Source organism: Propithecus coquereli, unplaced genomic scaffold (genome assembly GCF_000956105.1).
Source record: "Propithecus coquereli isolate 6110/MARCELLA unplaced genomic scaffold, Pcoq_1.0 Scaffold110, whole genome shotgun sequence".
NCBI classification, from domain to species: domain Eukaryota; kingdom Metazoa; phylum Chordata; class Mammalia; order Primates; family Indriidae; genus Propithecus; species Propithecus coquereli.
In genome coordinates, this window is record NW_012134970.1 from 5,156,234 (window position 1) to 5,172,773 (window position 16,540).

At 38.8% G+C, this 16,540-nt stretch overlaps 1 protein-coding gene across 1 annotated transcript in view; it reads right to left on the reverse strand.

Annotated features, from left to right (window-relative positions):
* Positions 1–6: 6 nt before the first annotated feature.
* Positions 7–16,540, reverse strand: part of C6 (complement component 6) — an 82,194-nt gene continuing 65,660 nt past the window's right edge. Inside the window, exons 13-17 of the mRNA XM_012649577.1 lie at positions 13,908–14,040; positions 12,757–12,945; positions 8,929–9,019; positions 6,357–6,598; positions 7–1,796 (exon numbers count right to left, since the gene is read on the reverse strand). Of these exons, the coding sequence (XP_012505031.1) occupies positions 1,615–1,796; positions 6,357–6,598; positions 8,929–9,019; positions 12,757–12,945; positions 13,908–14,040 (837 nt within the window). The 3' untranslated portion in view covers positions 7–1,614. The remainder of the gene's footprint in view (positions 1,797–6,356; positions 6,599–8,928; positions 9,020–12,756; positions 12,946–13,907; positions 14,041–16,540) is intronic.

The following is a 16,540-nucleotide window of genomic DNA, read 5'->3' on the forward strand; positions in this document are numbered from 1 at the left end:
CTTTAGTTTGGTGTCTTGGGCGTGCTGAAGGTGGCATGCTCACAAGAGTGGCCTGCACCACTCTCACGGTGAGAAGGGAATGTGTGGTGTGATTGGGGAAAAGATGGGTCTCTGACTCTGAGGAAAAGGAAAGGACCTGCTCAGCTTCTGTTACACAAGGAAAATATTTCTGTTTCTAGGATTTTTTTACTTCCCCATTCTTCTCCTTTGATATCACAAGATATTTTAGATTCTGCCAACATCCTGTGAATAATGAGATGGAAGAGGAGGTGCATTTATTGTACAAAGTCTGGCAAGAGTGCTCCTGGCTGGCTGTGGCTAATATTCTCCTTCCACTAGGTGAGAATCCAGTGAGTTTTGGTGGAAGGGAGTCTGATTCACTCATCTGCTTGGAGGTTGGCTGGCTCTGGTTTTGAGATTCATTGCTATGTCAGGATTAACTGATGACTCCACGTCTAAACTAGGGGATGTCTAAACTAGGGGATGTCTAAACTAGGGGATGTCTAAACCAGGGGATGTCTAAACTAGAGGATGATCACTTCTAGGAGGACAAATTTTCAGGTCCCGCCCCAGACCTATTGAATCAATAACTGGGGGTGGGCCCCTGGCATGTGTATTAACACACCCTCTAGGTGATTCTGATGTATCCTGATATTTCGGAACTGCTATTCCAAAGATGCCTGTCTTCTCCAATTCAAAATGACACCCTAGCCTCTCTAAGAAATGGATGTCTACTTCATGTGGCCTAATAAAAGATGACTTACTTTAAAAATAGTTCCTTAAAAATTCTCTGACAATTTTCCATTCATCCCACCCTTCAGCTTAAAAGCTATGTGATGCACTTGAACTGAGGCAAAGAGAATCCCTATTCTTCCTCAGAGAATGAACTCCATGAGTTTATTCTGAACTACTTGAGTCAAACCATCCTGCAGTGATGTTTATTGCTATGGAATATTTCCTTGCATAAAATGAGGATTAAGGCTGGGCCCCACCCTTCCCTTCTTACTTTTCTCCATAGCAATTGTCATCATCAAACATACTACATATTTTACATGCTCATTTTACTTTTTGTATTATCTATTCCCACATGAATGCGCACTTCATGAAGGCAAGAGCCTGTGTCTGTTTTAGTCACTGCTGATTTCTCAGGATCTTGAATAGTACTTAACATGCTGCAGATACTCCGAAATTATTTGTTGAATGAATACAAGAAGGTTGGGTTTAAAAAAATGTGTTTTTACAGGTTCTGTAGATTTCTCTTTATTGATTCATTGAAGAAAATTATGGTTTTTGTTCTTGTTTCTAATTGTGAGAATACCTAATATCACAGGCATCATAAGGGCCTTAGAAGTTTCATTATTTTTGTGCAATGTGAACAGAATGATTTAATAGACTGATGTGGAAGTTATTACCTGGGGGTGTGATACAGAGCGTCGTGAGCTGGAACTGGATAGGGAGCACTAAAACAGGAAAGTCAGGGGAGAATAATGATCTGAGACTAACACAAATGAATTTCTGTCAGTAACTTCTGGGCATACTGGTCTGCTGTTTGTATAAGAGTGCCCTTTTATAGGAAATAATTTTGGATAGTGAATCTGTTTATCAGAGATTGTGCTAGGCCAAACACTTCCCAGGATGCAGTATTTCCACCTTCCTGTTTGCACATCTTACAGCTCCCACTTCACAGATGTTCACTGTTTTCTCAGTCATCGATGATCCCATTTTGACACAGTAGAGTTGGTTTCCACCCTTGAAGCACTGGAAGGGCAACAGGCAGATACATTTGGAAGTGGAGACTGCAATGAGAGAAAGACAGTATGAATTACCACAGTACTTTAGAGTTTGGTTTTACCTAACTCATCTTCAGGGTGGTGAGCTGAAATGGAGGCAATGACCCAAGAGACTCCACTGGGGTTAAATGGAGAAGCTTGGATGTAAGAGAACACCAGTAAGCCAGTAAGGTTCAGGAGTTGGGCTATCTCTGACACCTTCCCCTGTCTCACTGCCCACAACCAATCAGGATTTGAGCTATCTCTGGAATCCATCTCTCTCACTTACCCCACATCCAATCAGTGTTTGAGCTATCTCTGGCACCTCCCCCTCACTCAGTGCCCACATCTAATCAATCACTTCTCCTATCAATCCATTTCTACAATGTCTTCAGTCTGTCCTTCCTGTTTTTTTATCATTGGTATTGCCTAAGTACATTTATAGTTATCATTTATTGAGCATGTACCATGAAACCACGCAGTAAACCAAGCACTTTGTATGCTTTATTTCATTAAATCCTCACAACAAACATAAAAACTATATTACTGTATTAATTCTATAGAAGAGAAAACTGAGCTCAGAGAAGTTAAGCAATTTACTTATGGTCACACAATCAGTACATGGTATAGGCAAGTTTTAAATAATACATAACTCACAGGTCTGAGCTCTTTGACATGACTTTATACCCCATTTGGCTGAATGGATGAAAACTGAATGACAAAGGGGACACAAGCTTTCAAAATCTATGTGATACAGAAAAAGCAGTGCTAAGGGGAAAGTTCACAGCCTTAAATGCTTACATCAAAATGATAGAAAGATCACAAATTATCAACCTAATGTCACATCTCAAGGAACTAGAATGGGAAGAGCAAACCAAACCCAAAGCCAACAGAAGGAAATAATAACAAAGCTCAGAGCAGAACTTAATGAAATGGAAACCCAAAAAAACAAAAAAGAATTAGAAAGAATCAACAAAACAAAAAGTTGGTTCTTTGAAAAGACAAACAAAATCAATAGACCTCTAGCTAGATTAACCAGAAATAGAAGAGAAAGGACTCAAATAAGCTCAATTAAAAATGAAAAATTGATTATAACTGATATCACAGAAATACAAAATATCATGTGTGAATACTACAAAAACTTCTACACACAAAAACTAGAAAATCTAGAAGAAATGGATATATTTTGGGGCATACATAACCTCCCAAGCTTGAATCAGGAAACATTTCATGAAAAAGCATGCATTTCCTTTCTATGCTCTCTGTCAACCAGCTAGAGAAGATTCTAGTTCTTGTCCATTGTTGGAAGGGGTAGGGTTTGGTGAAGGACAGGAGACTGTTCACCTCTGCTGAGGAAACCAGTTCCCTAGGCTTTTGCAAGGGCCACAGTCACCATTTTTTCAATATGGTTATGGCTTAAATGCTCTTAGCCCGATTATTTTCAGAGTACCAGCACCAAAAGCCCCTTCCCACTACCTCTACTAATTCATGCTTCACCACTCAGTTCTCACACTTCCATGCATATGAAACCCTTCCAGAAGGTATTTATCTCTATTACAGCTCTCATCACATCCTGCCTTGCGGTGAAGCGATTCATGCAATTACTGTGTAATGCTACTCCTCCAACTACTGTGAACAATTTGAGGGCTATACAACCTCTATCCCATCACCATGCCTTGTATAGTGACTTCCACATGTTGGATGCTAAATGGATGTTTGCTGAATAAATTTCCCCTTCCTGTTGGCTGGTGGTGAATATTTTTTTAAATTCGGGCAAAACACTTAATATCCATAAAAATAGACTCCCTAGGGAAGCTATTCGTGTTTTAACTTTTGAAAAGTGAATTTCATGTTACTTTGAAGTTTCATTTTAAACTTTTTCTTATTTTATTTTAGATAAAGAAAGAAAAGAGGAGTAATAAAGAGAACAATGTAATCAAGAATAAAATTTAATCAAGGTGACACACAATTCAACTCAAAATTACTAATATCCCAACTTGCCATGAATGGGTTGGGTAAGAAATATATTTCTAGCTGTCTCTTTCTTCATGAATGCTATGGTTCGTACATTGATGCAGTTTTATAGACTTCTCTGTGACACTGATTTTTGCTCATCAATTAAAGAAGGCTGGCAGAGGCAGACCTTATCTTTATGAAAAAAATGCTTTGAGTTTTCTGATTGTGTGCACGATCAACAGATATTTTCAATTGCTTAAACAAATCTCTTATAAATATTCACATATTAGTTTGATGACCCCAAAGCATTCTGCTAACTTGAGAAATATCAGTTAGATATTCAAACTTTTTCTTATTCCTTTTTAGAAGAACTTAGACTTCTAGAATCTGTAGGGATTTAGAAATATGTACAGCAAAGGGGTAATAAATATAGATATTTTGATGAAATTGTAAGCTGCTGATTATTTTTCACTCAGGCATATTTGAAAAGACTAATTTGTGGGAAAATAGCAGAAAAGAAATTCTTTGCAACAGAAGAGTGCCATGGAGACCTTTCCTTCATGATAAATGTCAAAGAGTTGAGGCTAACACTAAACAGCCCCAAATACCTGACCTACCTATTTATTGTAGTGTAGTCAGGGACCATTTTTTATCCTCCCTGCTGTCCAAATTTCTCTTCTTTTCTCCATGTATTTTTGATGATAATATTCTTACACTACACTTCTCAGAGAAAAGATTTATGTTTAAATAAGAAATGATGCTGCATAATACTTTCAGCTCTTTCAATCTTGCAGCCTGTCAAGAGAGCTGAATGTTGATAATCAGCTTTAAGCGGATCAAGAAGGCCCTGGATTTGGGTGATAAAATCTCTCCCCATTCCAGGTCCTAGCTGAAGGACACTGGGCCAGAAAATGAAAGAGGAGCCAAAAGGAATAGCACAGTTTTTGTGTTTTCTTTTTGTAGAAGTAGTTTTAGTAAAAGTTAGATGTAATACTTCAACAAGTTTCCATTGCATACTTTATGCCCCAATTTAAGATATTTTTTTTGAAAATGTGTCACAAGGGAAATCTAACTTCCTATTTAACTTCTGTTAAATCCTAATCTCCAATTCATCTTTGTGTAATATATGAAGCTTAGTTGGGCTATTTCAGGGTCAAAGTTCATCTTCAAGCATATGGCCTGCTGAGAAGTTCCTGCAATTTCTATGCAATTCTATGCAATTTACAAGTGTAATGCCAAATCAATACGCTTGTGGAACATGGAAATGTAATGCCACGTCTTAAGTATTAAATTGGCATGGTTATAAAGGAGTGATAACTCCAAGGTTTGGTGAGGATGTGGGAGGGCGGTCTTTATTGCATGTTATCGATTAGAAAAAAATATGGTAAAAACATTTCCAGAAAGTAGTTGATACATTGTATCAATAAAAACTTTATATTTTAAAATAGCATTTACCTAGAAATTCAATATTCTAAGGTATATAATCTTCTAAGACAATAATCTTAGATTACAGATTTATCTATCACAGCACTGTTTATAATAGCAAAATATAGGGGAAAATTTGAATGCCTAACCAGAAGTTGGTTAAATAAATCACAGAATATCCATACAGACTTCTGTAGACATTGAAAATTGTGTGGCAAAGTAAAATATGATGACATGGAAATAGTTTCACAACACAGTAAGTGAAAAACAGCAATATATAGAATAGCACGTAGAGTATGATTCTATTTTATATTTTAAAAATTTATATTATATGCAGGGCCACCCCTGAGGCATGTGAGGCCCTGGGGCAAAACTTCTTATGGGATGCCTGTCTATAAGCAATTAGAGTCACCCCAAATTAGAGTGTCAACACCATATTGGCAGTCTAATCTCAACCAATGTTGAACAAGAATACCCTGGTGGTCAGTGGGAGCAATCTGCTTGCCAAGCTGCTCTCTGGAAATGAGGGTATAGCTCTGGGCCCAAGATGACTTCACAGGTATGAGCCCCACAGCTCTTTGGGTCATCTGGTCAACCCCATGCATGGTGGGGAGGAGAAGCAGTAGAGGGTTAGAATGTGTTCCCAGGGGAGAAACAGTGCTGGGTCCGTATGGGACCTTGTCTGGGCTCTGGGTACCCTGCTTGAATAACACTGCCAGCCTCGGTTGGTCCCAGGCACTGGGAGAGGATCTTAAACAAATTTAAGGAAGACCTCTGGCAACTGGCATCCACGTGAAACCCAGTACTACCTGGATAGCACTGCTAGCCCCAGCCAATCCCAACCACCAGAGGGAAACTTAGATAATTCTAATGAAGGCCCTCTAAAGCTAGGAGTGGGGAGGGGTGCCTGAAACATGGGATCAGAAGAGGTGCTCTTCTCACTGGAGCTTAAGGGTGGCATTGATTATGTATGCACAGAGAAAAGATCAGAAATATACATACCCAAATTATTGAAGTACTTATTTCTAATTGTGGGTGGTTATATTTTTCCTTTCTGTTTAAATTATTTTATACAATTTTTACAATGAAAAGAAATCATTTTTGATTCAGGAAAAGTTATTCTTAAGAAAGATGATATAGAAATGCAAATAAGATATGCCAACTGAGTGAGAGCAATTCCACCATGCGGTGACCACTGGAGCTCACCTGAACATTTTTCCCAGTCGTAGCAGGTGTCATAGTCACAGGATTCTTTCTTTGTGCTATTGGATGAAAGTTTTGTCCTTTCAAGACCCCATTCTAACTGTGGACCTTCTTGGCAGGAACCAGTATGTAGAAAATGGAGTTTCTGATTATTTAAACATTTCTCGGCCAGAAACTTACAAGCAGATGAAGTAAAGTAATGGTTGGAGTCTGTATCAAACACACAGAGGTCTTCTGAATAATGGCTGCACAAGAAAGGAAAGCAAGCATTTCCATATGAAGGCCAGAAAAAAATGAGTATGTAGCCAATGTAATACATTAACCCACCACCCAGTTTTCTTCCTCTTGCTTTTTTTCTCTTTTCAGAATGTTGTTTCATTTTATCTTGCATGCTGCCTGTGATTGATCTTCCTAAAATTTCATCTTAACCTTGGTATTATTCCCAGTTGCCTTCAAATTAAACTCTGAATTCTTAAATTCTGATAATCAAGAGCTTCCGTATATTGACTCCAATCAACTTCCTTTTCTAGTCCTATTTTCCTAACCTTCTCAATTGTATTGATCACCTGACAATTGTATTGATCATTTTCTACACTGATAAGATTATTTTTTCTTTGCTGCCATCCATACTCTGCTTAATCTGTAGTATATTGTCTCTCTTCTCTGCCCAAACGTGTCCACCTCAATTGCTGGCTACACTCTGATGCTTATCATGATCCATGTAGCCCATGGTGGCCTATACCTCCTCTGAACTCTAAAACACTTATTAATTACAACACAATTAAGGACATGTCATAGAGAGTCTTATTATATAACTTTTCAAGTGTATTCGTATTGTGATTACGAGCATGAGTTTTTAAGTCATTCTCTGGGTAACTTCTTCAATCTCTCTGAGTAGAGTAATCAGTTGTGCTACCAAGAAGTAACAAATGGCCTTGCCCTTCTCTTGCAGAGAGGGCAAGATCCCCTTGATTATTTCGAGTTACTTCTCTGATGTCAACTTTAGAGTTAACAACCAGTGCCCCAGCATGTCAGATTGTTTCCAGGAACTAGAGACCATGGCTGAGAACAAAAGGCCACTTTTATTCATAGAACTTAATCGGTGGGGCCAGCCATTCCCACAAATACTTTGATCCCATATGAAAGAGAAGTGAGGCCCACAGAAGGAAGCTGGAGAGGTATGGCAGGGATGAAGCAGGAGTTTCAGGGGGCAGCCTGTATTCTTACGACTTGTTATTGCACAGATAAAGAAAGCAGTTTCCTTTGGGTCAAGTGGACAATGTGAATATTGTAAGTGGGGTCCAGAAGGCCATCTTCTATGCATGGGGACTCCAGCAGCAAGTAGCTACTAAGTAGCTACTTGGTGGACCACTGTGGTGAACACTGAGGAGGGCAAATAGAGCTACCTTTGGATTGCATGTGTCGGTAGAATTATACAGAAAATGACCCTGTAGTGTTCTCCAAAAAGACGATAAATGTGTCTCCACAAGCATTTTCATCTGCAGCACAGAGGAACACGAGAGCTAATCAGTGTTGAAAGTGAATATTAACAACTGTGCACACTTTTTTGGCTTCCTACCCCAATGTTCATTATTTCATCTCTTCAGTAATTTAATCTCATTTTATTTAGAATGGCTATGCATGCAGCCAGAGAACTGCATTTCACAACCTCCCTTGCAGGTACACGTGTTCGTGTACATAAGAGAAGGTTGGTGAGATGGACCCAAGTGGTGGCGCTTCCAGGGTATCTTAAAAACAGAGAATGGGCCCCATTTTTGATCTTCCTTCCTTCCTGCTCCAGCAGAGCAATCCTGGACCATAAAATCACTTTAAAGATGGCAGAACAGAGAGCAGGATGAAGCCTCCGTCCTATACGAAATAAGAGTATCACCATATTAGCCCTAGATTGGCTATCTCTGCATTGATTTTGTGAGATAGGGAAACAAAATTTTATGTTAAACAAATGCTATTTTGGATTTGCTTTTAAATTAGACTGAAACTAGCCCTTAAATTAATAGCAACCTTGACACTCTGGGTTTGTTCATATAAAGAAAAGGCAATTATATCAACAAAGAGGAGATAGCCATCTAGTCATGGCAGTCACATGAGGATATATAAGTTTTCTTCTCCATGCTCTCTGTCCCAGCATCAAAGAATCAACTGGCAAAGATGTGTGTGTGTGTGTGTGTGTGTGTGTGTGTGTGTGTGTGTGTGTGTGTAGGCGCGCGCACGTGTTTCTAGTTATAACCTTCTCCTATACTTAGAACGGGAAAGTAAGGCTTTTATCTAATTGAGTTTGAAGTTTTTAAATGGGCAAGAGTTAAGTCTTTATAACCAAAATAAGACTGTTTTAATAAACAAAAGCCATGCAAACTTACAGAACTGGGCTGAAGGATAATTAAGAAACTTGCTACCCAATGGGGAAGGAGAAATTCAACAGAAGCACAGGGGTATCAGTTATGTGAAAAATTCATATTTCATGTTTATGCTTCAAGAAGCTCAGCTCTTCCATCAAGCTGGTTACACTAGACTGGTTTTCCAGATTTCCAAACACAGTTTATAGAGTATCTCTTACCTGCAGTCTTCTTCTGGAGATAGACAAACGCATTCAGATTCCAATTGTTTTTGTCCTGGCTGACAATGGCCCTTTAATTTTGTCAGAATTTCTGAAACAAAAGAAAAGGAAGAATAGAACAGTGCACAGCATGGATTCCATTGGTAAGCTTGAATTCGGGAGAAGAGGTAGTCATGAGGGTTCATTTATCTCCTGGAGTTGGAGTTATTCGTTTTGGTTTCTCTAAATATGTTGTCATAAAACAACATTTCATCTGAAAGCTCATTTACAACTCACATAAGCTGTCATTTTCTGACCTAAAATTGCTATATGTTTAGACAACTAAAGAAAATGGAATTATTGAAATTTTTGTTGATTTATTTTTCAAATATTTATTGAGCACTTATGATGTTCCTAGCACTCTGTTAGATTCTGGGGATAGTGGATTGACAAAATATGAACCAGATCCTATGCTCCAGAGTTTATAATCCTGTGGGAGCAGATGGACATTAATCGAACAAGCGCACTAATATACATATAGAATTTCTGCCATTATAAGAGTTATTAAAGAGAAAGCATATAATAAAAATTGATGTAGCTAGGAAATTAGAAATAGTATAATGGAGAAAGAAAAGGGATACTATTGAAAGCAGAGGGAACATCAGATATGAAAGTGTTCAGAGGGAGGCAGCTTGTGACTTTCCTAGAACTGAAAGAATCCAGTGAGGGTTAAATGCAGAAAAACAAGAGCAGGCAGCAAGATGTGGCCAGAGAAATAGGTATGTGGTAGGCTGTGCAGGGCCACTAGGGGCTTTGAAGGATTTTCATCTTCATTTTATAAGCAGTGGATAGCCTTCGATGAGCTTTAAGCAGGAGGGAGTATGACAAAATCAGTTCTGGATTTTGACAAAGGAAGTAATTTTGGCTTCTGTGCAGAAAATGGATTTCAAAAGGCAGGGTGGTCCAGAGGGCTCTGGGTAGACAGTCTGTGAGGTTACTATAGTAGTTGAGGAAAAAAAGGATGGTCATTGGGACCAGGGTGCTGGAGGTGGAAATGGAGAGAAGTGCATAAACTCGAGACACATATAGGAGGTAAAACAGGTGACATTACATATTGTAAGAAAGTTATGAGAGCCATCAAGTATGACTCCTAGATTTCTGGTTTGCTTAAAAAAATAGACATTAGTGCCTGACGTGAAAGAGAAAGTATTAGAAAATATTTAGTTTTAGGGAGGAAAGCATCATGAATCAAGAGTTTTTCTCTCTGTGTGTTGAATTTGTGATATCTTTAAGGTATCCAAACAAAACAGATATATAGGAATTTAGATATTTATGTCTGAAGCTCAGTAGAGAAGTCTGTGCCAAAGATTTGAATTTGTCATTAGTTTATGGGGGAATCTTTGAAGCTAAGGATGTTGGTAAGATTCCCTAGCAAGAGAGTGCAGTTTGAGGTGAAGGGACAAATCTGAGCCTTGAGGAACTCCAATATTTAATGTCCAAGCATGGGCAGGAGTCTGCCAAAAACAGAGGGCAACAGCTCGAGAAGTAAGATCTAAACAGGAAGACGATATGTTTTGGAAGCCAAAGAAAGAGCATTTGTGCAGAAGGTCAACACTGTTGAAGGTTGCTGTGAAGTCAAAGATGATGAGGACAAAAATAATTTCCGTTAGATTTAACAACATGGATGTTAACAATGAGAGTTGTGCAAATGTTTATTTGGGGATAATGACTTGAAAGTCAGATTTTCCTACAAGAAGATTCAATGGAGAAATGCAACTCCTAAATGTGGCTATTTATTCCTGCATGATATTCTAGGCACTAGGATAATATGGTGAAAAAAAGAAAGGAAGGATAGAAGGGAAGGAGGGAGAGAGGGAAGAAAGGAAAGGAGAGAAGGAAAGAAAGGAAGGAAGGACGAAGTGAGGTAGCAAGGGAGGGAGGGAGGGAGGAAGGAAGGAAACAGCTGTGGTTCCTTTTTTCTTGAATCTAAAGGATACTACAAAAACAGATATTAAATAATCACCATAATGGATTTATAATTTAAGGCTCAGACAGATATTTTGAAGAGAGGGAACATGATTTCAGAAGACCATATACCATAAAGACCCCAAATGCAAACAGTAAGGAAATGATGCTTGAACAAAGATGAGGAATTAAAGAGTATGTATATGAGGGAAGGGGATGAAAATAGAGGAAATAACACTTGGAATATATCATATGGAAAGGGAAACCTTGTTTTTTCTTTGTTTATGCTGAGGCCCACCCAGAGAACCTTTAGACTGGTTGAATTGGACCTGGAGCCGACTTCCACTTCCTAAGACTGTTGGATGAAATGAACTTCCTGGATCTGGACCTGACTAATCAGCCATCCACAGAATCAAACGGCCTCTGTGAGCAAGTGAATTGTCAAGAGAGGAAATAAGCAGCTATGTCTAGACAGTGCCACCAATTACAGGGCAGAACCAGAGACGCAGCTTACGGTTTTTCGTCTTAGCCTATCAGGTAAAAGGTTTGATAAGGGAAGGTAGTGTATGTTAAAAGCAAAAATAAAGATTCAAAAATTTCATAGGTTTTTTTCCTTCACTGCTATTTCTATTTCCTGCTATTATCCTTTGTTAGGACCCTCATTCCATCTGGTGAAACTTGGCTCAGACCCTTCATGAACTTGGAGACCTGTAACTCTGGGAAGGCTTCAGCTACTAAGATTTACACTGACATGGGATTCATTTTCTTTGGCTATGCCTTTTTGCCCTTTGTAAATAAATCCACGCTTAGGCCAGGGAGGAGCAGCAAGCTATACAATGTGTCCAGGGAGAGTCAGCTTTCAAGTAGCACAGAGCATCTGTCACTACTGATTAAAAACTGTCAATGATCCCATGCAAGGAGTCTGCCCCATCTATAAGCATCAGGTTGAAGCTGAGCATCCCACCCCGCCCAGCGCAGGAGCCCCTTGGCAGTGAGAACACTACAATGTTTAAAGGGCTGAGGGTGAGAAGATCCTCTGAAGGGCTGCTGAAGGCATGGAGTTCTCAGAGGAAGGGAGAAAATAACTGTGGAGCCATGCAGTGTCTCACTTCTTCAGGAAGCAAAACTGTTTCTCGTTGAAAGAATTAAGAGCGTTTTCTTGGCCAAGTGACAGCCTGAAAGTCTCTTTACCTCATAATGTCCAGTATTATTGATTATTGCATTTCTCTTGCTGTGACTTCCTCTCACTGGTCTTTCTGTCAGTATTAACAGAGAGAAAGTATATGAAATAGAATATTGATTTCCTTTATCTAGATGTAAAACATTTCATATCTTTCAGTTTGGATTATAATTTCGATTTCTCATCTGAGGGCAGAGCTGTGTGTGTGATGCGTGGGTGTGAGCGTGTGGGCACACACGTGTATTTTACAAAGGAGATACTACCCAAGGTGTCCAGAGGATCTTAACTTTCTGAAGCCTATACTTTCCAAATAAATTCATTCCTCTGACATTTATATTATTTATAATTTATTGTTATGGTCAAGAGTCTAGTGAAACCAAGACATAATATTAACCTGAAGTTTTCATCAATTCCCATGAAATCTCTTTAGTAATAGTTTTATTTAAGATTATTCAAAAAGTTAACTGTCCCTCTTTCCTGCATACATTATAAAAGAAGAGAGTAAAGAAGGCAGGATGGCAGAGAGCTTAGAGAATTAGCAGAGCTGTTGCATAGTCCCTGTTTGACCCAGACTATCTAACTTAGTGTCTAATTTAGCCTCTCTGTGCCTCTGTGCTGAGGAAATAGCACAGCTGTAGATGCTATACTACCAATCTTGGGGTGCGCCACCTCATCAGACCCCAGAAGCCTGAGCTGCTACTTACCTTTTTCACAAGTGAGTGAATTTGAAATGGGCGGTGTCCAGGAATTTCCCCTGCATGTGTAGCTTGATGGCCCAGCAACAACAAAGCCTTTGGGGCAGGTTAGCTCAATGGATTCACCAATTTTATATAATCTCTTATACGGTCTGAGCGTCAAGACTTCCGGCACAACTGGCTTGAGGCATTCTGTGCCTGCAGGGAGAGCAACATCGCAGATGTGCTTTGTGGAACAGAATACTCAACAAGTAGGCAGATTCTATGCAACTCAAGAGGCTATTTTAATGAGATGTACTGCAGTTATTCAGCTTTGGGGTCTTCTTTTGATCAGAAAACCTGGGGGTTAAGGATCCCAGGCTTCCCCTCACAGATTCCTCCACTGAAAAACTCTCTTTAGTTCCATTATCTGAAGTTCCCTGGCTAAGGAACTGGCTCCAGATACATCCAACTTTCATTACATCATTAGGACCTTTTCCTTTCAAGAAATATTTTCTTTCCTCTCCTCCCTAGTGGGTTTTCCCAAATGCGAGTTACCATATTGCCATATACCATAGTGACACAGAGGCAGGACATTGTAATTGACACTGGTGTCAATGCTGCTTCATAATGTCCCATAATAAGTCTTTGGGGTCCTCATTCGAGTCTTGTTTGAATCTCATTTTTTACTTTGCTCTAGCATGGGTATGTGCAGAGACGACAAGCTTATTCACTTTTTCTCAGCAAAGGAAGTAAACACGTTCCAAGCAGCAGTGCCTTGGAGAAAACTTCATCTCACACAAAATCCCATTTCTGCTACATAAAGAGTGTAAATATCATCTTCCTGGGACTCAACAATTTGCTTCAATTTGTACATCAGGCAAGGCAGATGTCTGTAGTTAGTTACAGCTTGCAGACTTCCTGGATTTTTTCTGAAATGCATGCCTCGCAGTCCTATGTGTATGAGGTTAATATATAGGGGCAAGAGAACCGAAATGTAGAGATACTTGGAAATCTAATTTTAGCAAATGAGCCCTATTTTCTGCCTCACTAAATCTTTTTACCAGAGTTACTAAAAAGTAGTAAAATGTACTGATCTAAGGGTGTGATTTTGCTGTATTTATGTATCAGGCACATTGATTTTGCAGAGTAGTCACACAAAACGTTTGCCCAGTCCTCACGTTGGCATTCCACATCCCCTTGCCTCCAGGTCCTGTCGGGTAAACATCTGAAGTACTGGTATCCAACAGTTTTGAATCCAGTCAGGCATGCGATTTCAACTTCGTCCCCAACCGAATAGAGTTTCTTTTCATTCTAGAATTAAAACAGAAACCAGCAAATTATCAGTGTTATAAATAATACTGTCTAAACACCTCAGGGTCATCTAGAGTCTTTCTAATCCATCACTTCTGTATCTACTCAGTCACAGAGTCTTCTCAATTATTATTTCTAAGCACCTCCTGAAGTTCTCTCCTTCCTTTGCCTTCATCACTGTCTCTGTTCATGGTATTTGTTGTCTCTTGTCAGGACAACTTTCTAACTGGTCACTCTTCTAACCCATCTTCCATATTGCTGCTCTAAATTGATTATATATATATTTTTTTTAGTTAAAAACTTGCTCCCCACTATATAGGGGATGGCTTACTATTGCTAGAATAGAGAAACTATATACTCACCATGTAGTGCCTGGAAACTGAATAAATAACGTATCTTTCATATAAGCAAACATATACAGTTGCTATTGTGACAGACTGCAAATCATTTAATAATGTTACTCAATCCCTAGTAACCTATGGGTTATTATATATTTTTGCAATTAATGGAGTGTACAACTACTGTCATGTGTGGGGCTCACTAAAATTTTCAAGATAAAATGGGTCTTGTAATTCTCAGTTTAGAATATTAGCTTTAGCTACTTTACTATCCCATCTCTTGCCATTTTCTCCCATAAAACCTGTGTTCTAGCAAAACAAAACCACCTGCCATCTGTTGAACATCTCTTTCATGACTCCTGTGTCTTCACTTGGCTGTTTTCTGTACCCTCAGCACCTTCTCTCTTCCTTCTCTCAAGACCCAGCTCAAATAGAACATCCTCTGTGCAAACCTCCTTGACTTCCCCAGCTTCTTGAGGTGCACCGCCCTTTCAGCTCTGGGGGAAACTTGTACAAACTCTATTTTTATAGCATTTATCACATTTATCCGCCCCACCCAGACACTTGAGTGGCAACTCCGCAACAAGATCTCTGTCTCATAAATCTTTACACAGGCCTTAACCACTCTTTGCTGAAAGTATGAAAAACACTATCGTTCTTAAGGAGATGATAACACAACACAATTTTGTTTGTTTGTTTGTCTTTTTAGTGAGAGGGAGAAGAACACCCACCAAGAATTGAGTAGGAGGATATTCTTTGAGGATTGAAGTCGGGAACTTTGAAGAAGGTGAAAGCTCAGTTGTGAACTTTTGTAATTAATTACTTGGCCACATGATTAAATTTGTCTCCCGGAAGAATCTTAATTTCCTGAACACAAAAATACAATTGTACTTTTGATTATTTACTGGTATGGCTTTGTTTCCAAGGGAAATGGACTGATTAATAGTACTAATGATTTAGATGTTTTATTTAAAGGCTGCACATTTTTTCTTGCATTCCTCTGGAAATAAATTATTGCCTTAAATGTTTGTTTCTATTTCTCTTATGCAGGTATAACCTGTAAGCATATGTTGCAATCATCAAGCTTAGACCAACACATCTGCCAGACTGACCCAACAAAGAAACCTTGCCAAAAATCACTGTTCTTTACAGGGGTTGGATTTGTTTCTGGTCATTGGACAAATATCCTCCTGTGCAATGACATCATTGCTTTAGCCTGGAATTAGGCATATCTGCCTCTCTTTGAATCTGTACAAGAGGTATTTTGCTACTAGAAATTCCAGAAGAGGCTTGGGAAAAGTTAGAATTATGTTACTTTTGAGTAAAAGCTATTGGCAGACAGAGATCAGGTCTTTAATAAGAGAAAATTAAAACAAGGAGTGAACTTATCCATGAAAATAGAAACATATAATCTAACTTTATGAAAGGAGATAGAAGAATAATGAATTACTGCTTAAAGTCTTTGTGTGTTTTTAAAATGAGAATGTCAATTTTAATGGTTTTTGTATGCAGCTGGCATAAATAGATTAAAAGTTATTTCAGTCTCTAGATCTGACAATTGTTATTTTGAGGATAATGTTCTAGGGAAGGGATCAGCAAGCTTTTGATATGAAGCATCTGGATTGTCAGATGTGGGCCATACCGTGTCCATTGCAATTACTCACCTCTGCCATAGACAATATATTAATATAAACAAATGTGGCTAAGTTCCAATAAAACTTTATTTATTCTTTTTTTTTTAAATGGCAGTTTGAATTTGACCTTTGGGACATAGTTATCTGACCCTTGTTCTAAAGAATTCCCAAAAGTTCCCAAAGTGCGGCTTCTGAACCAGCAACATCAGTATTACTCAAGGACTTGTTAGATAAGGACATTTCTGGGCCCCGCCCAAGATCTAGCAAATCAGAAACTCTGGGAGTGGGACTCAGCGATCTATGTTTTAACAAGCCTCCCAGTGCATTGTTGAGTTTGAGAATCTTAGTTCTAGAGCAAAGACTAAAATTACCTCCTTTTAACATATTTCCTCCCCTTAAACCTTTAGGCACGACACCAAATACACGGGCAGAAAAGAAGCGAACATGGAAGTGTTAGCCCAAACTATGCTCCAGAAATATTTATTTGCTGGCCTTGGAGACTGAGTATTATTGATCTTTGATCATAAA